The 25,350-nt window shown below is 41.1% G+C and overlaps 1 protein-coding gene across 2 annotated transcripts in view; it reads right to left on the reverse strand.

Moving 5' to 3' along the window:
* Positions 1 to 10,859: 10,859 nt before the first annotated feature.
* The window catches only part of LCP1 (lymphocyte cytosolic protein 1), a 57,832-nt gene continuing 43,341 nt past the window's right edge, over positions 10,860 to 25,350 (reverse strand). For both annotated transcript variants that reach the window (XM_050766194.1, XM_050766195.1), the window contains exons 15-17: positions 19,018 to 19,141; positions 15,780 to 15,904; positions 10,860 to 12,662 (exon numbers count right to left, since the gene is read on the reverse strand). In XM_050766194.1, coding sequence (XP_050622151.1) covers positions 12,530 to 12,662; positions 15,780 to 15,904; positions 19,018 to 19,141 — 382 coding nt within the window. In that variant the 3' untranslated portion in view covers positions 10,860 to 12,529. The remainder of the gene's footprint in view (positions 12,663 to 15,779; positions 15,905 to 19,017; positions 19,142 to 25,350) is intronic.

Below are 25,350 nucleotides of genomic sequence, written 5' to 3' on the forward strand. Positions count from 1 at the left end.
GACCATCCCATCCAGCAAAGGCAGAATACATACTTTTTCAAGTGTAGATGGAACATTCACCAAGGCAGATCGTATTATGGGCCATGTACAAAAACACTGAGAAATTTAAAAGGATTAAAATTACAGAAAGCATGCTCTCTGACCACAGTGGAATTAAGCTAGAAATAGAAAACAAAAAATTATATAGGAAATCCTCAAATATTTGGAAATTTTTATTTTTTATTTTTTAAAATTGTATTTTTTAATCGATGAAAACTAATTGTAGATATTTGTGGAGTACATAGTGTTGTTTCAATACATATAATGTATAATGATCAGATCATGGTAATTAGCATATCAGTCATCCCAGACATTTATCATTTTTTGTGTAGGGAATCTTCAATATTATCTTCTAGCTATTTGAAACTACACAATATATTATGGTTAATTACAGTTTTTCTATAGAGGTATAGAAATTAGATAACATACTCTTTTAAAGTCCATGGGACACAAAGAAAAATAATTAGAAAAATTAGAACATACTTTGAACTGATTGAAAATTAAAACACAACATATCAAAATTTGTGAGATGCAGCTAAAGCAGTGCCTACTGAAAAATATATGGGATTAGATACTTAAAAAGTAGATGTTAAACCAATGTCCTAAGCTGCTTCTGCCTCAAGCAACTTAAAAAAAAAAAAAAAGCAAGCAAAGTAAATCCAAAACAAGTAAGGGAACAATAAAAATAAGATTAGAAATCAATATAGTAGAAAAAAGGGAATTTTTTTTTTCTTTTGTGACGGAGTCTTGCTCTGTTGCCCAGGCTGGAGTGCAGTGGCGCGATCTCAACTTCGGCTCACTGCAAGCTCCGCCTTCCGGGTTCACGCCATTCTCCTGCCTCAGCCTCCTGAGTAGCTGGGACTACAGGCACCTGCCACCACGCCCAGCTAATTTTTTGTATTTTTAGTAGAGACGGGGTTTCACTGTGGTCTCTATCTCTTGACCTCGTGATCCGCCCACCTCGGCCTCCCAAAGTGCTGGGATTACAAGCGTGAGCCACCGCGCCTGGCGAAAAAAGGGAATTATAGATACAACCAATGAAACAAAAAAACTGGTTATTTGAAAATAGCAATAATATTGATATAGGCCTCTGGTCAGACTTATCAAGAACAAAAGAAATAAGATACACACTACCAACATCAGGAATGAATTTGTAGGTACATCCCTACAAATCCTATGGACACTAAAATACAATAAGAAAATATTATAAACAATTTATGCTTATAAATTTGATTACCTAGGTGAAAAGTACAGATTCTCCGAATGATTCTAACTGTCAAAGGTCACTCAAAATGAAATCGATAACCTGAATAGCCCTGTATCTATTAGAGTAATTGAATGCATAGTTTAAGATCTCCTTTCCAATAAATTCCAGACTAGATGGCTTCTCTGGTGAATTTTACCAGACATTTAAGAAAGAAACAATGTGGCCAGACCCGGTGGCTCACACCTGCAATCCCAGCACTTTGGGAGGCTGAGGCAGACAGATCACCTGAGGTCAGGAGTTTGAGACCAGCCTGGCCAACATGATGAAACCCTATCTCTACTGAAAATACAAAAATTAGTCTGGTGTGGTGGCAGGCTCCTGTAATCCCAGCTACTCAGGAGGCTGAGGCAGAATTGCTTAAACCCAGGAGGTGGAGGTTGCAGTGAGCTGATATCATGCCACTGCACTCCAGCCTGGGTGACAGAACAAGACTCTGTCAAAAAAAAAAAAAAAAAAAAGAAAGAAAGAAAGAAAGAAAAAGACAAGAAAGAAAGTAAGAAAGCTAATTCCACACAAAATCTTCTCAAGAAATGAAAAAAGAGGAAGCATTTATCAACTCATTTGATGAGGTCTACATTACCCTGGTACAACACCAAAGTTTGATAAAGACATTTAAAGAAGAAAACTATAAACTAATGTCCCTCATATATATACATGCAAAAATGCTTAACAACATTTTAGCAAACTTAATTTAGTAATATAGCAAAAGAATAATACATTATGGTCAAATAGGATTTTTCACAAGAATGCAATGTTTGTTTAATATTGAAAAATCAATTAATGCAATTCACCATGTTAGCAGATTAAATTTAAAAGCCCATCTGAATTAAAATAATTAAACAAAATTCAATATTCATTTACAATAAAACCCCTCAGCAAGTCAGAAATAGTAGGGAAATTCGTCAGTCTGAAAGGAAGCATCTATGAAAAGCTTACAGCCATCATCAAACTTAATGGGGAGAGGCTAAATGCTTTTTCTGAAAGGTCACTAACAAAGCAAATGTGCCCACTCTCACTACTTCTATTTAACATTAAATTGAAGATCTTAGCCAGTGCACAATGGCAAGAAATAAAGGTATCTAGACTGGAGAGAAATAAGTAAACCTGTCTTTTAATCACAAATGACAGTATCACTTACAGAGAAAATCTCAAGGAATACCCCAAAAAAGTTAGTAGGGCAAAACTAATGAGTTTAGCAAATTTGCAGGAGACAAGAGCAATATGCAAAAATCAGTTGATTGGTTGTATTGTCATATAATAACAATAATCAAAGGAAAGTAAAGATTAAAATGCCATCAAAAGTGTGAACTTTTTAGGGGGAATATTTTTAAAAGTATAAGAGAAAAACTGGCGGAGAGAAATTAAGATCTAAGTAAAAGGAGAAATATACCATTTTCATCGATCAGAAGACAATTTTGTTAGGATGACAATTCTCCCCACATTGATCTATAGACTCAACATAATCCTAATCAAAATTCAAATGAGCATCTTTATAGAAATTTGAAAGCTTATTCTAAATTTTTTTTGGGAAACTGTCCTCCATGTGTCTCTTGTACTGCTTGCTACACATCTTACTTAGAAGGCTCAGAAGCCAGGCCCTGACCATTTCTTATCATGTTTGTTTCTTACAGTTACGTTTGCAGAGAGCAACTTTGAGGTATGAGACAATGTTTCACTCTGGGACAAAGAACAGGCTTTCTTACACCTTGATATAAAAGAGATGAATTCCCCACGTCCAGTGTTCCTCTCCTGCAATGCAACCAATTGCATGTACAGGCATCCATCTGGGCCCATGTCACATCACCCCATGGGTCCTGGGGATGGGGAGCAAGGGAAACTGATGTGGATAATGCTCATAATGCTTACAATGTCATGGGTAATAGAGTTCTTTGCCATAGACCTAGGATTCTTGAGGTTTTTGTTTTGGTTTGGTTTGGTTTTTTGGCAGCATCCATGAAACAGTAATAATAGACTAACTTGTTAGCTTCCAAATAGAGTAAAATCAAATCCCTGGCACAACAGTTAATTCAAAGTTCCTAAAGTAGCTGAAATTTTTTTTAAGTTGAAGCACTTGAATATTCTGGTTATAAAGCTATAATAATTAAGACAATATGGCATTGGCATGAGAATAGAGTCCAGAAATAGCAATCAATGGGACAGAATAGAGAGTCCAGAAATAGACCCATACATATAAAATTAACTGATTTTCAACAATGTTATCAAGATAATTCAATGGGGGAAAGGATATTTTTAGCAAATGGTACCAAAAACATATGATATCCATGTGCAAAAGAAATCATCTGGAGCTAGACTTTAAACCTTATAAATAATTCAAGATGGATCTCAGACCTAGTGGTAAGAGCTAAAACAATAAAATTTCTAGAAGAAAACAGAAAATTTTTGTGACCTTGAGTTAGGCAAAAATTTTTAGGTAGGACACAAAAAGCACAAATCACAGGTGAAAAATTGAAAAATTGGAATTTACCCTTAAAAGTATCTTGTTCTTTAAAAGACACTGTTAAGAAAATGAGTATATGAGCCATGGGATGGGAGAAAATAATTGCAAAACACTTATCAGTTAAGGGATTGTATCCAAAATATATAAAGAACACCTATAAATTAAGAATAAGAAGACAAATAACCCAATATAAAGTATGCAGAAGATTATACAGATATTTTACCAAATAATCAAATGACCAGTAAGCACATGTTCAACATCATTAGCTGTTAGGGAAAATGCAAATTAAAACCACGATTTGCTACTACACATTCCTGGAATAACTAAAATGAAAAAGTCTGAGACTACGTAGTGGTGGTGAGAATATGGAGCAACTCGAATGCTCATATATTGCTTGTGGGGTTGCAAAATGGTACAACCAACCACTTCGAAAAACAGTCTGTCAATTTCTCATGAAGTTAAACATGCACTTACCATATATCCCAGTAATTCTCTTTCTAGATATTTACCTAATATAAAAACATTTGTCTACTGAAAGACCTGAGTGTCATAGCAGCTGAATGCTCAATAAGCTGAATGTTTACGGCAACTTTATTCATAACAATAAAAAAATTTGAAACAATCCAAATGACCATTAACTGGGGAGTGGATGAACAAATTGTGGTGCATTCAATGACATGCTACTCAAGAGTGAAAAGGACAAGACCACGGATACATGCAACAAGGTGGAAAAAACCTCAAGGTGGAAAAACCTCAAAAGCATGATGCCAATAAAACTAGCTGGTGCTAAAAGATTTATATTGTATGGTTCCATCTACATGACACCCTACAAAAGGCAAAATGACGGAGACAGAAAATAGGTTGGTTTTTGCCAGAGGGTAGAGCTGGTGAAAGAGGATTAACCTCTGAAAAGGTAAAGCAGAATTGATTTGGAGTGGTGGAAATATTCTATATTTTGATTGTGGTGGTAGTTACACAACTGTTAAAATTACTTAGCAGTTACAAAACTGCTAAAATTCCTCAAATTTAACACTTAAAAGTTGTAATTTTATTGTATGTAAAAATAAAGAATGGAAAAACAAAAGAATGAGGAAAGGAAGGAAGAAAGGGCAGGAGGGAGGAAGAAAGGAAGGGAGGGAAAGACAAAGTTCTTCTCATTCTTTATCCCTCTTTGAGATGCCTCTCTGTGGATCCCGGCACCCCTACTAGGTAGCGAAAAGAATACAGAAGTTGGAGCTGAGGGATCCCACGCCTAGCTGTGTAATCAGGCAAATCTCTTAGCCTCCGGAACTGCAGCTTCTTCTGTAACCTACCTCAGAGGGCTGTTGTGAGGATTGAATGGGGTAACATTTAAACTAACTGGCAAAAGCAGGTGCTCGATATATGAAAATTCACATGAAAAAGACGAACCAGGAAGGGAGTTGGCAGAGACTACTGTGTTCTCTGCAGGAGGCTTATCTAGTTCATCAGGACCTTGGGAACAGTTAGTCTTCCTCTGCTGCATTCTGAGAGTTAGGTGATGAGTCTCCTCCTCAAAAGGCCGTCTAGTTCTGGCAGATCTATCTGATTGAATTGTGGACCCTGGGACTCAGCTAACTTGTTCTCCAGCCAGTTTAGAAGGATGAGTAGCAAAAATAATATGGCAAGTATTTCTTGAAGAGCCCTAACCCTCTGTCCTTATTAGTCTACCCTGTGAGGAGTGGCCTGTCTTGACTTTCTGTCAAACTGGAGCAGCCTGAGACTAAGGGCAAATGCCATCTTGGCCTTGGCCGGCCACAACTTGGATAGGCAGGTCAGGCTTATTGTTAGGGAAGCTCTGAGAGTGAATTAATTTAATGCCTTTTTATTATGAGTTCAGGTGCAGCTCCATTTACAAGTTTTTCTTTCAAAATCATTCAGCCATTAAAGCTGCATAATCTTGGAAGGTTTTGAAGACACATAATCGGTCAATGGTTTTCCCCTTCACACATGATCTCTCATGTTCATTCATGAAAAGTGAACCAGTCTTAGAATTTAAGCCGTGTCTTGGGGTACCTGACCTCCTGTACTTCTAAGGGGCAGGAAAGATGGGGCTATCCCAGAAGCCATTTAAAAAGGGGATTTGAGGCCTGAACGCAGAGAACTCAGTCCCGGGTACTAATGACCTTGCTTTGGCTAGCAAGACTGAGCCTGAGGCCTGTGGCACTAAGACGGGCAAATGCCTGTTGATTGGATGGTTAAATGGTGAAGAAAGCAAAGCTTACCTGTGCAACGTGTCCATACCTTGATTCCTACTTCCTGAGTCGACAGTGCCTTTTATTGTTCTGCCCAACTGTTAAGATATCCCACCTGTGCCTGCTCTTTGGCGCAGTACTCCAGGCTAGAGACCAACATTTCTCAAACCTGGCCGCACATTAGAGTCATCTGGGGATCTTTTAAAACTCCGGCTGCCTTGGCTGCACATCTGATCAATTAGAGCAGACTCTGGTAGGGAGGAGTATAGGCATCAGCCTTGATGGAAGCTCCTGAGATCATTCCAATGTGCAGTCAGGATTGAGAACAGCTGGTCTACACCAGTTCCTCTTGAAGTATGGTCTGTAAGTCACAGCTGCAGAATCTCCTCAGATGTTTGTGGAAAACGCAGATTGCTGGGTTCACCAGCCCTATAGGCCCTGAGTCTCAAGGTGGGATCTGGACAATGTGTTTTAATAAGCTCCCCCAGTGATTCCTAAGCTTTTTGCTTGTCCCCCTGCTTCTTATGCTTCTGATGATATGGCCATTCTTGCTTCCCATCAGTTATCCTAGTCTTTCAGTTCCTCAGAGATATCAAGTTTCATTCATCCTCAGGATCATTGCATATGATAGTCGCTCTACTTGGAAGACGTTTTCCTCTTTTTCCTTGTTATTAGGCATTTGGCAGAGTCAACAATGATGATATTGTAACCCCAGTAAGTCATTGCAAGGTACATGTTTTGGGAGTTAAGAGTAGACACTGGAGGGCCTTGGGATAGTAATGGTTTACTATTTAATAAGTTCCCTAACTGTCACTGGAAGTCATAGAGAGATTGCTCCAGGGACGGTGAGAGAAAAACCAGGTTCACATAGGCGAATGTGAGGGATAAGAGGGAAGACTTGAGTGACGTGGCACAAACTGGGTCAGATCCATTAACAAGGCAGCCCTGGGCAGCTGGCAAGAGATCATGTCAAGAGACACCATGCAGGTGCCAGCAGGACCAGAAGATCAGATTCTCAGAGCGAGGGCCACCTGGAAGAGGGAAACCAAGGGAAGGGGCACAGCAAAGGGCAGAGCTGGGTGGTGGAAAGATGTGCTCAGAGGGAAGAGCCACTCTGGCCACCTCAAGTGAATACTGATGATGGGGAAACGTTCGTGGAAAGTTAATTCACTGTCTTGAGTCCAGTGTGAGTGAGAAAGTGTAATTTAATCTAAAGGAGTCTAATTTAGCCTTCCATCAACTGTAGATCTTTAACGAGACCTCTATTCTTCTAGGACAGTGTTTCTCAAGCTTTAATGTATGTAGGAATATTATTAAAATGCAGATTCTGATTCAGTACGTCTGGGGTAAGGGCTGAGATTCAGCACTTCTGACTGGCTCCTAGATGCCCCTGGTCTGAGCACTACACTTAGAGCAAGGAGGTTTGAACAATGGGACTTATAACAGTGGAGCCATGATGTAGACAAGTCCAGAAATGACGGCTGAATCATCAGTTTTTATGTTAGCTTCCACATACCTTTAGAATTAAGTGTTTGTGTGCATTCTAATTCTCTACATGATGTATGATAAGAGTTCCACTAACCAAAATATATGTTTAAATGGAACTCTCCAATTCCAACTTGCCAAATAACATAAAAAATTCCTGTCATTTTACTGACCTGTCTCTGAGTTGCTAATGATGACCTGCAACATTGACTAGGTTATCTGTTTTTGTCCCTGACCTAAGGTGGGTTATTAAATGTGTGTAGATGTTAGGAACATGAGAAAACATTTACACAGTTTTGTTTTTGTCACCCATTCACAGGCTCAGTTGGTAAACTCTGTCTTTCAGAAATAGGGAGAAAGCATACTGAGTAAAAGCCCTCTTTGACAGCTTAAAATTTAATTACAGGAATTTTATTAGGAAACTGTCACAGTGACTAGATTTCATAAGAGGATCGGTCAATGCCTCTAACTTGTTCTGAGCATCAGCTCTGCTTTCTGGATCATGAAATTGGCATGAACATACTGGGCAAAACAATGCCGAGTTCACCAAGATAGCACTGCTGGCGTTTACTGCAAGCCCATCTGCACACTGGGTGTGACAAAGAACAGAGGTCAGTGACAATAGGTATAGTAAATGTAAGGAAGGTGGGCCCAGGGCTCATCCCAAGGACTGAGAGCACATGGAAATGTCTCGTGCTTTAAGCCTCAGTCTGAAATAGGTTGGTCTAAGGCAGGCTGAGAGTTTACCCAGTCTTTATAATGGAGATCACAACTGTGCTCCCAGGGACAGACTAGGGCTGTGTGTGTGTGTGTGTGTGTGTGTGTGTGTGTGTGTGTGTGAATGTGAGTCTAGGTGAACAAAATCACTAAGGTGACTGAGACTTTGAAAGGTCATTTAATCCAATGCATTGCATCAGACCAGCCCTGATGTCATAATTTCCAGACAGACAGGAATCCATTCTGTTCTAAATACTCTGCAGGTAAGTCTATTTCACAACTTATCTCATAATTACCTCTTTCTGTTCAGCATTTCCTACGTTCAGGAAACATTTGTTTATGATGACTATAAATCAATTTTTTTTAAAGCTATGAAGCTCTTATTAAAAATCTAGAAATGTGCCTGGCTCTCTAGGAAACATCTACTTGAGTAAGGCCCTGTCCCTGCTCACTTCTCATTCATCACAACTGAGTTCTTCCAAAAACTTTTGTTGATTCTTCACTCGAATTCATTCTTTCCCTGAGCTCCTGTGATATTTAATTTAGAAATGTATTGCATTGATCACATTCTGCTTTTTATTATGGTTTATGTGTGCCTGCATGCTGGTTAACATGCTTCTTTAGACATAAAACAGAGAAGTTGGGATTGGCTAGAGCATCTGTCCCAGCTTACGGTTTTTAATAAAATAATTTGAGGAAACTTAAGAGGATCCATGTCTGACTACCCAATGTGCAATATTTTTGCTAAAGCAGGAACTTGATAAGTACCTGTTGAATTAAAATTAACAGAATGTGCTCAAGAAGTGGGTATAATATTATTCATTGTGGCCTTATTTTGGGGACAAAAGATAAAACGACTTAAATATCTATTTAGAGGCCACTGGTTCAATGGAGTTTGCTATGCCTATATAGTAGAAGACCGTGTACCTGTTGGAAAGATTGAAGCGGGTCTGTATGTACCAATGTGAAACAACCTTCAAGACACGGTATTAAGTTAAAAAAAATGGAATACAGAGTGATGGTTATGGTACGCTAATATTTGTTATAAAACAGATGTATGGGTGTGATATGTGCACAGAATATTTCTAGGATACAAAAGAACTTGGTAACAGTGGTTGCTGATTAGGATGGAAATTTCAGTGCCGTCTAGTACAAATAGAAAGAAACAATATCTATAGCCTCTTGATGTGTTGGGAAGACAGTGACCTCCTAAGTATAGAAGGCGCAGATGCAGGAGTGTTTAGGCCAGGAAAGAGCTACCTCCAAGAAGAAGTTGCTGGTAAAACCTGGACACAGAGCTTAGGCACAAAAGCCCAGCTTCCTAGCTGCTGTGTGGGTGGGTGGGTGGGACCTCTGCAGGTCCAAGTGTGACCATGCCAAATCGATAGCCAACTTCTCTGTCATAGCAGCCCAACTGAGGAAGTTGGCTGCAGCAGAACTCCTCTGCATCCCCCCCACCGCCACCCCACTTCTTCCCAAGTAAGGCCCCATCAAGCTGGAGAGGAGACCTCGGGCACTGCTAATTCCAAAGATTCCACCTCAACTCAGTCTAGACATTGTTTTGCACCAATCTCTAAGTCTGACTTTTTTTTGTGATTGGGTTGGGGCCCAGAAAACAACGAAACCCCACGGTGTGGCACTTTGGTATGCAGAGGACTTCGAACTAAAGGAGACCGGAAAGCCTCCAAGGTAACCGCAGCAACAAGGTCTCCCTCTCTGACCTTCTCCTGCCCTCCTGTCTCCTGCCCTTCTTTCTCCCCTGAAGCAACCCATGGAAAGCAGAATTCCTCTTTCTCAAGGAGGGTCATAGAAACTAGAACCCCTTTTCCCCAAAGCAAGTCATAAAACCCTAGAAAAATTGCTCTAACCTTTCCCTCCCTTTCTGTGTAGACAGTGGCAGTGGCGGTAAAGAAATTCTCTGGCCCACCTTGCCTGATAGTAGATAATAAGACCCTCGTTCCAGGGGGGTCCTGCCCTGATCCCTGGAGGAAAAAATGCTACAGACTGCGGCCAAGAAGAATTAGAACAGACAAGCCTTGCTGGGCTTCCCCTTCCATTTATTAGCCTTGGATCACAGCCTTTTGCCCAATCACGTTTCTGCATGGCCGTTCATTCTGCATTAAGTCTAAGCACAAAAATGAACAGTTTTCTTTGGATCTTTGGGTTTCATTTCTAAAAGCTCCTATGTCACGTAAAACTTTGATGAAAGAAATTTGTTATCCTTTTCTCTTGTTAACTGATCTTTCGTCGTAGTATTGGCCGTGATTATTATGATAGGTGAGGAAAGGTATCACACCTCTACACTCCTACAAGTTCAGTGTATTTCTGAGTTTGGCTCTCAGCTTTAATTTTATTCCCTGCTTTACCTAATGGAAGTTTATTCTTCAGTTTTTAGCTAAACTATTTCTCCTCAGACTGTTTCCTGTCATAAATTCATGTCTCACCCTGCCCTTCTTTTTATCACTTGTCACATCTGTTATTTTAATTGTTTAACTTCTGTCTTTCCAAAGACAGGCAACAGTTGAACACGGTGCCTGTTTAATTCATAGGCACATTGCTAAAACCTTGCACCATGCCTAGCACATATTAGGCACTTGAACATGTTGGTGGAATGAATGAATGAATGATTTATAGCACACCGTTAGCAAACTTTCAAAAGGAAACATCCAGAGACACCTAATATAGGGAACATTTTATTTGGAAAGATTTTGAGCATCATTCTCTTTTCATTTTTTATTAAGGCAGTAACATTCTTTTTTCCCGGAGGTGGATGGGGGAAATCATTTGAGGCTACAGTAAGTCCAATCTGAAGTCAAAACCAACCACTTTGCATTCAGAAGCAGCAAAAATCCTGGTGATGGGCTGGGAGGAGCCATATGTTGGCTTTCTGAGTCCACTGCCAAGGAACAGATCCAGAGCAATGCGTTTCAATTGCTTTGAAAAATGGCTAAGTTCCATTACATACCACTACTAAAGAAGATACCTCATTGATGAAGCCTTTCACCATGATAGAGGGAGTCTAGTGCTGGTTCACAATGGCCTGTTGCGTTTTAGCCTTCAGTTGGTTTAGGGGGAAATTGCTTAACCTATGAGAGTTGCTCAAATTCATATTGTTCTTGTTTTGCTTTGGAATTCTTTGTCCAGTAAATTAGCTCTTCATAACACAATCCTGCCATTTCTTATCCAGCATAGATTCATTCTACCCTTGACAGCTGGCCAGGTGTGTGTGTATGTGCATAGGGGTGCTATTCATTGGCACATATTGTCCCCTCTGGAGTTTAGGGGTGGCAGAAAGCTTTTATAGTACCAAGAAAGTAAACATTGATAATATGGCCTGACAACAACCAGATATGCTAAGCTCTAGAAGCTAAAGCAAGGCAGGATTGCTTCCAAATGTGGACAGATATTAGCCATACCACAGTAACTAGAATCTAATGTGAGGGCTGAATGCCTGGAGAGGCAGCACCCTAAAGGATGCTTAGTTACAGCTCCATGCTGCCCCCGAGTGGCTTGATGCTCCATTACACCCTCCTTGGATCCAACCTTCCATTAAGAGTTAAGGCTCTAGAGGGCAAAGTATTTTCAAGATGTTAGATCTAGTCCAAGCCCAAATTCTAGAGTTAAAAACAGAGGGGTTCTTAGTGGCTGAAAAAAAAACAAAACCTGATGACATCTGGGACTCCAGTTTTGAGGAAAGGTTCTGATGATAAGGCTTACTTCTGCAGGCTACCAGAGACTCCTGAGACTTCAACAGCTTGACTAATTTATCAGACGCTCCAAGTGGCCCAGAGACAAGGATGGCCAGAAGAGATGGGGCCTCCAGAAGGCATGGTTCCAAGTGCGTGAGGAGCAAAGTCATGGGAGGCAGGGTACGAAGAAGGGACAGAAAGAGGGGCTTGCAACAGATCAAAGGCTGACCTCCAGGAACAGGGTTTAGAGCAGGTGTGATGATTCCCCTCCTGGCCCTCATCTTGAACAAAGAAAAGGGAAGCCACATGAAGCGGGTTTGAAAGATTACATCAAAATTAATATCACTGCAGCTTCTATCCTCGACTAATGGCAAAAGCGAGAAGGGTACTTGGAAAATAACTTCTTTCTTTTCCTCTAGATTTTCGAAGAAGCAAAAAAGTCAAGAATAGAAACCTATATATAGGAGGTTGCGCCTCCTGCAAAGAATGAAGCACTTTTTGTTAAATACAGGAGAGGCTACTTGGCTGCCCTACTATGTGCTTTTTGGAATCTTGTAGAATGTCACCAAGGTGAACTTTGGAATGGCTTGAATCATCCCGGAGCATCTGTGCTGGGCAGTCAGGAGTGAGTGCACCGCCTCCCACCCGGCCCCACCGGGCCTCACACCCTCTTCATTCCTTTCCCCATAAGGCAGGCAAACACGGTCATGACCATTTTGGGGTTCACTTCAACCAGGTCTTCTGGTAGGGCATACACTCTTGCTCCAATTTTTCGGGCCATAGAGATGGCATACCTAAAAGGGAGAAAAGAGGAAAAATAAGGAGAGCCTAAGAAGCACAGCATGAATGGGACCCTGGAGGGTCACAGTCACAGTCGCTCCATACTCAGGACAGAACTCACTCCTGCAGTGGCTGGAGTCAGTCACCAGCATCCTCACACTTTTGTGGACAAATTTTGGCTCAACCAAAGCTTCTGACAAAGCATCAGACTTGCTGGCTAGTCTCGTGATCACTATCAAGTGTATTATTTGTCCTTGGAGACCTCTTCAGCTCCTGCCTTTTTTTTTTTTTAAGTTTTTTTTTTTTTTTTGTAGAGATAGGGATCTCACTATGTTGCCCAGGCTGGGCTTGAACTCCTGGCCTCAACAGAACCTCTTGCCTCAGCCTCCCAAAGCACTGGGATTACAGGCGTGAGCCACTACACCTGGCACATGCTGCCACTTTTGATACTCACACCAGGAGTATTCTCTTGGGCTGCATAGCAGCATGGCAGAAAGAGTCACAGAACTAATTAAAATGTGTGCTAGGAAAAGTTTGCAGACTACATTTCAACTACAGTAACATTTTTACAAGGAACAAAAGAGGAAAAATGTGTGTATAATATCGTGACCTTGGCCGGGCACGGTGGCTCACGCCTGTAATCCCAACACTTTGGGTAGCTGAGGTGGGTGGATCATGAGGTCAGGATATCGAGACCATCCTGGTTAACATGGTGAAACCTCATCTCTACTAAAAATACAAAAAATTAGCCAGGTGTGTTGGCATGTGCCTTTAGTCCCAGCTACTCTGGAGGCTGAGGCAGGAGAATCGCTTGAACCTGGGAGGTGGAGGCTGCAGTGAGCCGAGATCGTGCCACTGCACTCCAGCCTGACGACAGAGCGAGACTCCATCTCAAAACAACAACAACAACAACAACAAACAAACAAACAAAGAAAAAAACTCCTGGCCTTCCACATCAATTTTTTTATTCTTTGTTCCATTCCAATTCTTGCCAACATATATTTGTACTTATTTATGGCACTGCAATATAGAGTAGCCAGAGACTTATATTCCATATTTTCACATAGAATGATGATAGCTGCATCAGAACGTTTTTGCTCTGTTTGTAGATATATGAAGATAAATTTTATTAATTATAATCTATTTTCAAATGAGCTCACACTACTACCTGGCAGTTCTTTTATTCACCTCATTTATTATCTAGTGACCTCTTACTGTGGTGACACCAGACACTTCACTGTACCCAAACCCACGTTTACTACCTCCTGCTCTCCTCAAATTACTTTACTTTTACTTTATTGATCAAATTAAATTAAGAGCATCAGGCAGAAGTAGACCCATTTTTTCTCCTTGTCTATCTCTCAATAACTTCTTCTATATTAATTATTAATGAAGTAAAATTAATTCTTCCCCATTGTAAAACACAGAAGGAAAATTGTCTGAAAACTAGAAAGGAGCTTCAAACAAAATCACACACAATCTTGCCACCATAACATAACCGTTCTTCACATTTTGTGTAATTTCTTTCACCCCTTTTCCTAAATAATTTTGTATCTTGCCCTCACAGGAGAGTGCTTACGAGTCCGGGCTCTGAAGTTGGACTTTGAATCTCAGCTGCACAACTGAAAAATTGTATGGCCTTGGCAAGTTTCTTAAACCTAATCACATTCCCCTTGAACATCTGGGCTGAAGGCTTTTTACAATTTCTGGGTCTTCATATGTGTTTTTCCTTCTGCCCGGAACATTCTTCCTCGCTCCTTCACCTGTCTACTTCCTTCCTACTTGTCTTTTTCAATTGAGCTCAGCTGAGCTGCTATTTGCTCTAAAGAGCTATAGTCCCCTTCCTGTCCCTTCAGGGATGCCTCATACTGTCCCTTCCACACCTCTCATCACAATCTATTGTGATTTCAGTTTATTTATTTCTCTCCTTTAGATTGTGTTAAACGTCGGCATCCCGGGAGCACAGGTTCCCACTTTCCCAAACTGGAAACAGAAGGAAGGGCTCTGTTGAGACTATAAAGCAGGGATGCTGGGCACTAGATCCTTGTCACTTCTAGACCTGTGCTATGAGCTGAATTGTGTCTCTTCGAAATTCATAGGCTGGAGTCTTAATTCCTAGCACCTCAGGGTGTGACCCTGTTTGGACAGAGGGTTGCTGCAGTTGTAAATAGTTAAGATGAGGTCATGCTGGAGTTGGGTGGGACCTTAATCCAATAGGACTGGTGTCTTTCTAAGAAAAGAAGCATCACAGAGAAACGCAAAGGGGGAAGACAGCCGTGTGAAGTCACAGAGACGCAGGAAGAATGCCATGTGAAGACGGAGGCAGAGACTGGCATGGGGCAGATTCTCCCTCAGAAGAAACCAATCCTGCCAACATCTGGATTGCAAACCTTTAGCTCCTATAACTGTGACAGAAGAAACTTCTGCCACCCGGTTTGTCTAGTACTTTGTTGTGGCAGTGCAAGGAAACTAACAGAACCTGATCTGAGAAAAGCATCTGTCTGGAGCAGAAGTTCATCAGCTTTTTTTGCAGAAGACTAGATAGTAAACATCTTAGGCTTCGTTGTAACTACGCAACTCTGCTGTTGTAGCAGGGAAGCAGCTCTAGACAAGATGTAAAGGAATAGGCTGTGTTTCAATAAAACTTTATTTAGAAAAGCAGACAACAGGGCAGATCTGGCTCAGAAACTGTAATATGCTGACACTCACTCTAGAGGAATCATTTGGCAGATGACCTGAATGGTAAAGGACAAGACAGTGGCTCTCACACTGGCAAAGGCTCTGCTGTGGAACCCTAGCCCTGGGCATTCTTATCCATGAATATTCATGAATGGGGCATTTGGTTAGGAAATTGGTTTTATGGAACTATAGGCTTGCTTATCAATGACAAGCATACTCTTATTATTATTTCTTTTTTTTGTCTTGCTTCCATTCTGGCACTAGGAGCTTAAAACTACTATTGTACCATATCCAAAATAGTGATGATGAGACTACAGTAAGTCCTGAGAAGGAAAGGCATGGATAGTGAAAACGAAATGTTTGCATAAAGGCATGAGCATTAGACTTCACAACCATCCAGCTGCCAGTTGGGTCCTTCCCTCCCGATCTTAGGTTTATTTCCATTTACGTACTTTGCATTGTTGAGTTTCTCATCATCATTCAGATTTTCTGTCTTCAGAAGGTCATAGTTAATGGAACCTGGTTGGATGGCATCGATGAGGTCCAGAACGGGCAGACTTGTACTAATCTTCGGGTCCTACACGGAGAGAAAGGGAGGGTTCATCAGCGTGTCCCAAAGTTACTCCCATTCAGCTCAAAGGAAGTGGGTGGCTTTTTCTTCTTAAATAAGCACTATACACAGCCTGGTCTGGGAAATGCAGCAGTATTCCACACAGCGTTTCATATAAACTGTAGTTTCTGTAGGGGCATCAGTAACTTCCCAGAAAACCCACTGTCTACCAACAGCCGGTAGTCGTTCTCAAATAATAAATGGAAGGAAGTTAGCACAACTAGAGAAAGACATAAAGTTAAAAAGAGTGGATTGTGTCAACCATGTGAAAAAATGCTCGGCATCACTAATCATTACAGAAATGAGGACCAAAACCACAATGAGATACCACTGCACACCATTCAGAAGGGCTATTACTAAAAAGTCAAAAAATAACAGATATCGTGAGGTTGTGAATGATTATACACTGTTGGTGGGAATGTAAATTAGTTCAGCCCCTGTGGAAAGCAGTTTGGAGGTTTCTCAAAGAACCAAAAATAAAATTACCATTTGAACCAGCAATCCCAATATTGGGTACATACTCAAAGGAAAATAAATTATTCTTCCAAAAAGACACCTGCATGCTCATGTTCATCACAGCACTATTCATAATAGCAAAGATATGGAATCAACCTAGGTGCCCATCAACGATGGACTAGATAGAGAAAATGTGGTGCATATACATCACGGAATACTATGGAGCCATAACAAAGGATAAAATATGAAGCCATAAAAAAGAATAAAATCATGTCATTTGCAGCAACATGGATGCAACTGGAGGCCATTATCCTAAGTGAATTAATACAGTAACAGAAAACCAAATACTGCATCTATTCACTTATAAGAGGAAGCTAAACACTGGGTATATATGGACATAAAGGTAGGAAAAATAGACACTGATGAATAAAAGCAGTGGGAGGGTGGAAGTGGGTTAAAGGTGAAAAACTACCTGTTCAGCAGTTCAGCACTACGCTCACTATTTGGGTGACTGGTTCAATAGAAGCCCAAACCTCAGCATCACACAATATACCCTTGCAACAAACCTGCAGATGTACTCTCTGAATCGATTTTTTTTTTTAAAGAATGGGTTGTGTTCATTTTTTAAAGGGTTTCACATAAAAGGAATGTGGGGCTAGTATGACATTTCTTTCAGTACACTATGTGGCCTCTTTTACTTAACCAATTCTGCAATGACTTACTACGAAGACAGGAGAAAATGAGCCCCAAGTGTTACAAGGAGCAAAAGAATTGCCAAACCTGTCTGAGAGTGAACCCCAGCATGGCTTACCAAATCTTGTCCCCATAACAACACCCCAGAAGCCACAGCCTAATGTAATGGGCTGGAGCAGCAGTTATTTTAGGAAGAGAAGCACCCCTGGGCTATGTAACTGGCCACTTCATATTAACAGCTAAGCTGCCTATAGATACACTACACTCTACAGCCTCACCCCAACAGGTAAAAGGCATTTTCCTCCCATTTGTGGATCATCACATACAATTACTAACCATACTCTCAGGAAGTTACTCAAGCGTTGATGTCCTCACCTATAAAATGAGGAAAACAGTAAAGCCAGCTTTACAATGTCAGTGAAGACACCCTGAGACATGAACAAGGAGCCCCTGGTAGCCAGAGCACATTCAATATTTAGAGCTCCTTTCGACTTTGCTTTTCTTTACTGCCTTTCCAAATCTCCTTCTGGAAGAATCTGCTTGCATCAGTGACGAGCATCCACTCCTGACTGCTCAGCTCTCCAGACTGAACAGTAGGCTGGAGATGGAGCAGAGGTGACGGTGATGAGCTCACAGCAGGTGGACACCCCTGCGACAGCCCTGCCCTGACAATATCTTCTGCTACTGCTTGTGGAAAGAGATTTGCATTTTTTCTTGATTTTGAAACGCAGGATGGATATCATGATGAACCGCCTCACCAACCCTGTTAATACAAGTCTGAAGGGGTTCCTCCCCCTAATCCTGACCTTCAAGCTGGAAAAATGTAGTTAAGACGGCCCAGGCATTATGGTGATGTGGATCGAGTGCACAGGTCCCTTGAGGAGGAATCCAGTTAATGTATGAAACATGAGTCAAGACATTTAATGAAATGCTGCTATTAATAAAAATGGGATTTAGATAGAAGTACACAACTGCTTTTTTACAAAAAAAAAAAATCACAAGGGAGATCTTTGAGCGTTTTATATGTCACCATTATAATGTTAATCTGAATCATGGAGGTGCCCACATTTTACGAATACTATCATAGTTTATATTACTTTGAAAGAACAATACCTAAAATCTTGCTTCTAAAATCATGGATTTTAAGTGGGAACTAAGCACTGAGTACACATGGACATAAAGATGGGAATAGGCCAGGCATGGTGGCTCACGCCTGTAGTCCCAAAGCACTTTGGGAGGCTGAAGCAGGAGGATCTCTGGAGGCCAGGAATTTGAGACCAGCCTGGGCAACACAGTGAGACCTCATTTCCGAAAAAAAAAATTGCTGGGTATGGTGGTGTGCACCTGTAGTCCCAGCTACTCGGGAGGCTGAGGCAGGAGGGTCACTTGAGCCCAGGAGGTTGAGGCCACAGTGAGCCACGATCATGCCACTGTACCCCAGCCTGGGTGACAGAGTGAGACCCTGTCACAAAAAACAGATATAAAAAGTAAAATTAAAAAATAAATTAAAATTTAAAATATAAAAATTAAAATTAAAAATAGACAGTAGAAACTACGCAAATGGGGAGGGAGCGGGGAGGACAAGGGCTAGAAAAACTGCCCGCTGGGTGCAATGCTCCGTGCCCGGGTGGTGGATTTATTTCTACCCCAAACCTCAGCATCACTCAATATACCCATGTAACAAATCTGCACATGTACCCCCTAAATCTAAAATAAAAGTTGAAATTCTTTTTAATGATGGGCTTTTATGATTAACTATTAAGGGGGAAGTATTGAGAAATTCATCAACGAAATGGCTGATGAACATCAAAACAACAACGAGTCATTTAAGCAGAATGGAAATGGGAGGCGGAGGCGCTAATACCTAACACTGAAGGTCACTTGAACACATAGAGCTCAGATGGCCTCTAGCAGAAGACAAAGACATTTACCTTGAAACTAGAGATGGATGAACTTTTCTGTGCTTCCCTCAACGTTTCATTCACCCAGTTGACAATAATGTCATCATTGACCTTCTGACCACCACCAATTTCTTCGAGGATATTCAGTGTATACCTGAACAAAATAAAGAACGCTTTCTGGAGAACAGTGGCTAAAGAATTTAATACAAACAGAAAGTAGCTAAGGATGGAAGTTTTTTTTCAGGTATGTCACAGAGGACAGTCTAGACACCATTACATTTGAGAGAAAAAAAGAATAAATAACAACATTAGCTCCTTTTAGAATAACTTAAGATGTGACTTGATGGCTATTATAATGAAATGTAAAGCAAATACCTCCTTCTAAGCGCGATCATTGCTCTGAGCAAAAAGAAAAAGGCAAAGGGAAAAAAATGCAAGGAAAGGCAAATGAAGGAAAAGATTCCAACCTGTGACAATTGAAAAAAATAATTAAAATCAAGAAATAATTCAACACTGGAAAAGTCTGAATAGCCTACATGATAAAGAAAAAGTATAAAATATTTTTTTCCTTGTATAAGTAAAAATGTCAGAAATATGCTGACAAGGGCAATCTTTAGTCTGAAGGTAAGAATTACCTTAGATACCTACTGTTGTCAGAATTGGTTTGTTTGTTGTTTTGGAGGGGTTGGGGGACATTTATTAAGAAGATGTTTTAACCTCTTAAAATTATATAGAGTAGGCCAGGCGCCAGTAATCTCAGCACTTTAGGAGGCCGAGGTGAGCAGTTCGCTTGCGCTCAGGAGTTCCAGACCTGCCTAGGAAACATAACGAAACCCGGTCTCTACCAAAAACACACACAAAAAATTAGCTGGACATGGCAGCGTTTGTCTGTAGTCCCAGCTGCTAGGGAGGCTGAGGCAGGAGTATTGCTTGAGTCTGGGAGGCAGAGGTTACAATGAGTTGAGATAGTGCCACTGCACTCCAGCCTGGGTGACAGAGTAAGACTCTGTCTCAAAAAGAAAAGAAACAAAAAAACAAAAATCAGAAAACCCAAACATTCTCTGGAGCAGAGAAGAACCACCATTCCCTAAAGCTACTCCCTTCTGAAAGGGAAATACAGGGGAGAAAGCCCAGAGTCAAGGAACACATGGGCTTGTTGACTTCAAGGTTCAGGTTGGCAGGAGGGGATCAAATTACACACGAAAGACCTTCAGGGCTAGAACTGCAGTGTGTGCTTCCCAAAGTGAAACTCAAGAATCCTGTGACTGAATCTCATCTGACCAGTCTACCTAAATTCAGGTCATCCTCCACTTGGGTGCTCTAGGATTTTGCTTACATAATCCATTGGGTATCTTCCTCTAGTTACTGCTCCTATGGACAGTACAGTTCTCCCATGACTTTCCAGATGGTTTTCAAATTTAGTCCCTGAAATAAGAGCATTGCCTTGCTTCCTCTAGGTTAAAGCACCTTCCCATTATTGAAGAAAGGAAAGAAAATGGCTTCTGTAACTTTTCTTTATCAAAATTCACATTTAAGTGATGTCCTATCAATTACACCTCCCAAGTCTCCCTCAAATCAATTAGCTCCTCTTCCTTCTGTTTCTCCATCTCACAGAATTTCCTTTCTGAAGTACAGTTCTGGTCTTTTTTTTGGAGATGGGGTCTCCGTATGCGGCCCATGGCCCAGGCTGGAGTGCAGTGGATATTCACAGGTATGGTCATTGCTCACTGCGTCCCCGAACTCCTGGGCTCAAGCAATCCTCCCACCTCAGCGTCCTCAGTATGGGCTGGACGACAGACACATGCCACTGTTCATGCTTGGTCACGTCATTTAAAGTGACTCGACATGGCCCAAAGAATACAGGTTAAGCTCCAGCATACAGCACACAAGACCCTTTACAATTTGGCTCTAGTGTTCTTTTCCAGCACATCTGTGATTTCCTTCTTCCCTCCCTGCTTCCTTGCTCATCGTGTCCTACACACACACACACACACACACACAAAGACCTATACACATTTCAACCGCACAGAGCCACCAGCAGCTTCCCGGCCACACCTCCATCCTCCTTCTGCCTCCTGCTTCTGGGACTCAGCTGTACTCACTGCCTGGGCCCTCTTCCCTTCTAGTGAATTCCTAATCTTTTGAACAATCCTCAGCTCAAGTATCACTTTTCCAGCTTACACAGTGTATTAATCAGTATTGGTACACTTGCTTGAAACCTGTTTCCCGGAACTTTTGATGGCATTGGCATCCACTGTGTGCCCTCGGACAGGGTCCATGTGCCCTGTTTATCAGAGCTTAGCAGACTGCCTAGCACTACTGGGCATCTAGTAAATGAAGGCACAGAGTGGCGGGTGAAATAAATGGAGTGACTTTCTCCCAGGGAAAGCAAGGGGATAATAAAGATGTTTAGTCTGGGCCCAGAGATGGGAACAAATTGCTGAGAAATCATGAGTAGAAATGGGATAAGTGCAGATAGATTTTCAAAATATTTCTAGTTTGGAAAAGATCCTACTTTCAATCTGTTCATAAAGGTTACATTTTATGGCATAACTGGCTTCTTATTTCTAGATAGCATGCATATTAAGTTATTAGCATTTACTGTAACATCTAAGAATTTCTGCCTAATGAATGTCTGAATAAAAAAACGGTAGGTTAGTGCTTGCTTCATTAGGTCCTCTCCATATATAACCTGATGGAACAAACTAAGTTTAATCTTCTGGTAGCTTCTCTTGTCCCAGGACCTAGTTCTCACTTCCCTTCATCAGGAGTTGCAGCCCTGCATTGTCCACATGCTCATATAAACAGCATTGGTGTTCTCGACCCACCTGCTAAGCCTGGGAACTAAATGGTGCAGAGGAGAAGCCCACCTTTACACTAAAGTCCATCTGCAAGAGTAAAAAGCTACTAAGGAACAGGGAACCTTATAGACGTATGGCAAATTGTGGAGGCAACTTACTGCATTCTGGGGTTTGAGAACAGCCTCTCACAGTGGCACAGAGTTCCAGTGAACACAAGGCGGTCTTTCTACCACCTCAAATGAGATGCAGAGGTTTGAAATGGAATCAGACACCCACTTGTAAGTACAATGATAAAAAAAAAAAAGGAAAAAAAAAACCACAAAGGGAAGAAAGAATAGAATTAGGCTGGGCCCGGCACGGTGGCTCATGCCTGTAATCTGAGCACTTTGGGAGGCTGAGGCAGGCAGATCACCTGAGGTCGGGAGTTTGAGACCAGCCTGACCAACATGGAGAAACCTTGTCTCTACTAAAAGTAGAAAATTAGCCAGGTGTGGTGGCACATGCCTGTAATCCCAGCTATTCTGGAGGCGGATGCAGGAAAATTGCTTGAACCCGGAGGGTGGAGGTTGCAGTGAGCTGAGATCACACCATTGTACTCCAACCTGGGCAACAAGAGCAAAACTGTCTCAAAAAAAAAAAAAATTAGGCTGGAGCCTCCATTCTAGATAGTACACTAAGCAATTGCTCATCTAAATAAAAATTCAAAATGTAAAACAAAAACTAATTTGGTCTGTGTCTTTCTAGATTTTTCCTTTTGAGATAATTACTGCATATCATCAAACCTGCTTCGGGATGACTGTGCTGTTAAATGGAGCCCTCCAGACACGATCTCAGTATTACCAGTGTTTGCAAAATGTGCTGTGCTGAAAAGCTCTTTGTCAAAATGAAACAGCATTATGAGCTCCAGCTTTAGCCAGTTCTTCCTTCAACAAGAGGATGGATGAGGTTTGGATGTGAGACACCAGAGGGATGTGATTATTACCTGCTTACTTTCCTGCCTTCCAACACTTGTTTTATTTATTTACTATTTGGCACAGAGGAACAAACCGTGGTGTTTTGTTTTTGAAGGACCCATCCTGACTTCACCATCCACAGCCTGTTTGACTTGGGGAGAGTTTCCCATTTGTCTGCTTCAGATTCTTTGTTCATTTGTTTGAGTAGAGCTATCATTGCCATGTGCTGGCAGCCTGCTTGCTTCAAGGGTTTTATCTGCAAGTTTATGCATACGCTGTTTGCCAACTGTCCACCCTGAGAATGATTTCCAAGCTACTGAAGGGGAAAGGGAAGTTTAAGTACATATCTCTCATTTGCTCTCATGGGAAAAAATGACAAGCTATTTATTGTCCAGATAAATGACCAAATTAGCACATCAGCACAATTCAATGAAATACATTCCAGCTAGAACTGGCTGTAAATTTAATAGATCTTTTAATATATGGCATGCAAGGAAAAAAAATCCCTTCTGGTGCCATTTATATAATTATCAGTCATTTCTTCTCCTTCCACAGTAATATATTTCTCTGTCTACTTTCTTAAATGCACAATTCTTGTGTAGTAAACACTCATGAGAAATACGACTTTTTAACCAGGTGGAGATAGCAATAGCAGAGTAGACCTTATTGTGTATGTGCCAGCCATTAAATAGGGTTTTGAGCCACATTTTTATAAAACATCCAAAGATCATATTGCAAGATGTTTTTCAGATATTATCAAATTTAACACAGCATAGAGCTGGCCTGAGTTTTTTTATTTTTTATTTTTGACATGGAGTCTTGCTCCATTACCTAGGTTGGAGTGCAGTGGCACGATCTTGGCTCACTGCAACCTCCACCTCCCAGGTTCAAGCAATTCTCCTGCCTCAGCCTCCTGAGTAGCTGGAACTACAGGCACACACCACCATGACTGGCTAACTTTTGCATTTTTAGTAGAGATGGGGTTTCACCATGTTGGCCAGGCTGGTCTCGAACTCCTGACCTGAGGTGATCCACCTGCCTCAGCCTCCCAAAGTACTGGGATTACAGCATGAGCCACCGCACCCAGCTGCCCTGAGCTTTTTAATCATCAAAAAAGAATATATTAAAGATTATTTAATATTGAAACCCATGAGTCAGTTTAACTGTTGCTACTAAAAGGACTTTTGCTTTGGTTTTAAAGCAATCAGTATGAATTGCTAATCTGTTAAAAATTTAAAACTTGTGGAAGATAATAAAGATAGCTTGGAAAGAGCATCTGGAAATACACTGGTGAGAACAGCCCTAAGCAGTTTTCAATGATGTTCTGGATACATGCAGTAAACTAAAACATAGAGTTGGAGATTCTTCAGCTCTGGAGTTTTATGCAATAGGGGAGCCTTATACATCCACCTCCATCATTAAAGAGACCCCAGTTTAGAAATGGGTAATGGAGCTCTATACTCAGTAAAGTAAATGTGAATCAGGGAGTGAAATCTTTTATGATCACTTCCGATTATCCTACCTTATCTCGAAATACTGCCACAATTACATCCAGAGCCGGCCATTATTAGGATCTGCAGACAGTGGCTTGTAACTAAAGCCGCAGTGCCTAGGCACACCACAAACCTTGCCTTTGCCATTATCTTGCCAGATGGAATGTAATGTGACATGCAGTTTCTGGGGCTTCCTTCCAGGTAGGAAAATGAATTATGTCACACTAACATAGGCTCTAATGAGGGGATGTAAAATTCCTGCTTTGTCAGAGCTATTAGTACAAGGGGAAAGACTGAAGCATTTACAAGTAAATCATTTTATTACTTACAGAATTCCTATCTAAAAGTCTTCCCAAGCTTATGATTTTGTACCAAAATTGTTTCTTTTTCTTATAATTTATTTTCTGTTTGCGTATCTTCTTATATTCTATTTTTGTTTAACTAATATCACCCTATAATTCTCACATTAGTCAAGCTTATATTCAGTTCCAAAGTGTTTCTAAAGTTCTCTATGAAAGGAACTTCCATTTCTGGCCATGATGGAATAACAGGAACCACATTTAAACACCTCTAATACAGGGAAAAACATACGAAACAATGTTGTTCAGACATCAGACAATAGGAAGTGCAGGACAGTGGCCCCTGAAAAGAAGAAAACAAAGTGAGCCTTAAGATTTTCCCAGCACGGAAGAAGTTTCCAAGCTGCAGCAGAGGAGGAGAAAACCCAAACAGAGCATGGCCATCCTCTTGAGTGGAGGAAACAGGAATGAGAAATGAAGGAAGCCCAGGTGCCTAGGATTTAGGGGGAAGACTACCAGAGCGGTGAGACCTGTATAGAGAGAAGGGAGTCATTCAGAAAGAAAGCTTCAGTGGCCTTCAGAGGGTTTCCCTCAGTCTTCAGCTGAGGACCGCTCAGTGCACATGTGTGAAGAAACTACTAGAGGCTGTGGGGAAAAACCCACCAGAAATGAGCTGGTAGAGCAATCCTTGGGGCTCACACAAGGCTGGTGATAATTTGTTCCTACCAGCTGGAGTGGAAAAATTTCATAATACATGAGCATCAAGTAAAGTACTCAGAAGACTATTTTCTCATTACTAACAAGCAAAATGAGCTCT

Source organism: Macaca thibetana, chromosome 17 (assembly GCF_024542745.1).
Source record: "Macaca thibetana thibetana isolate TM-01 chromosome 17, ASM2454274v1, whole genome shotgun sequence".
NCBI classification, from domain to species: Eukaryota; Metazoa; Chordata; class Mammalia; order Primates; family Cercopithecidae; genus Macaca; species Macaca thibetana.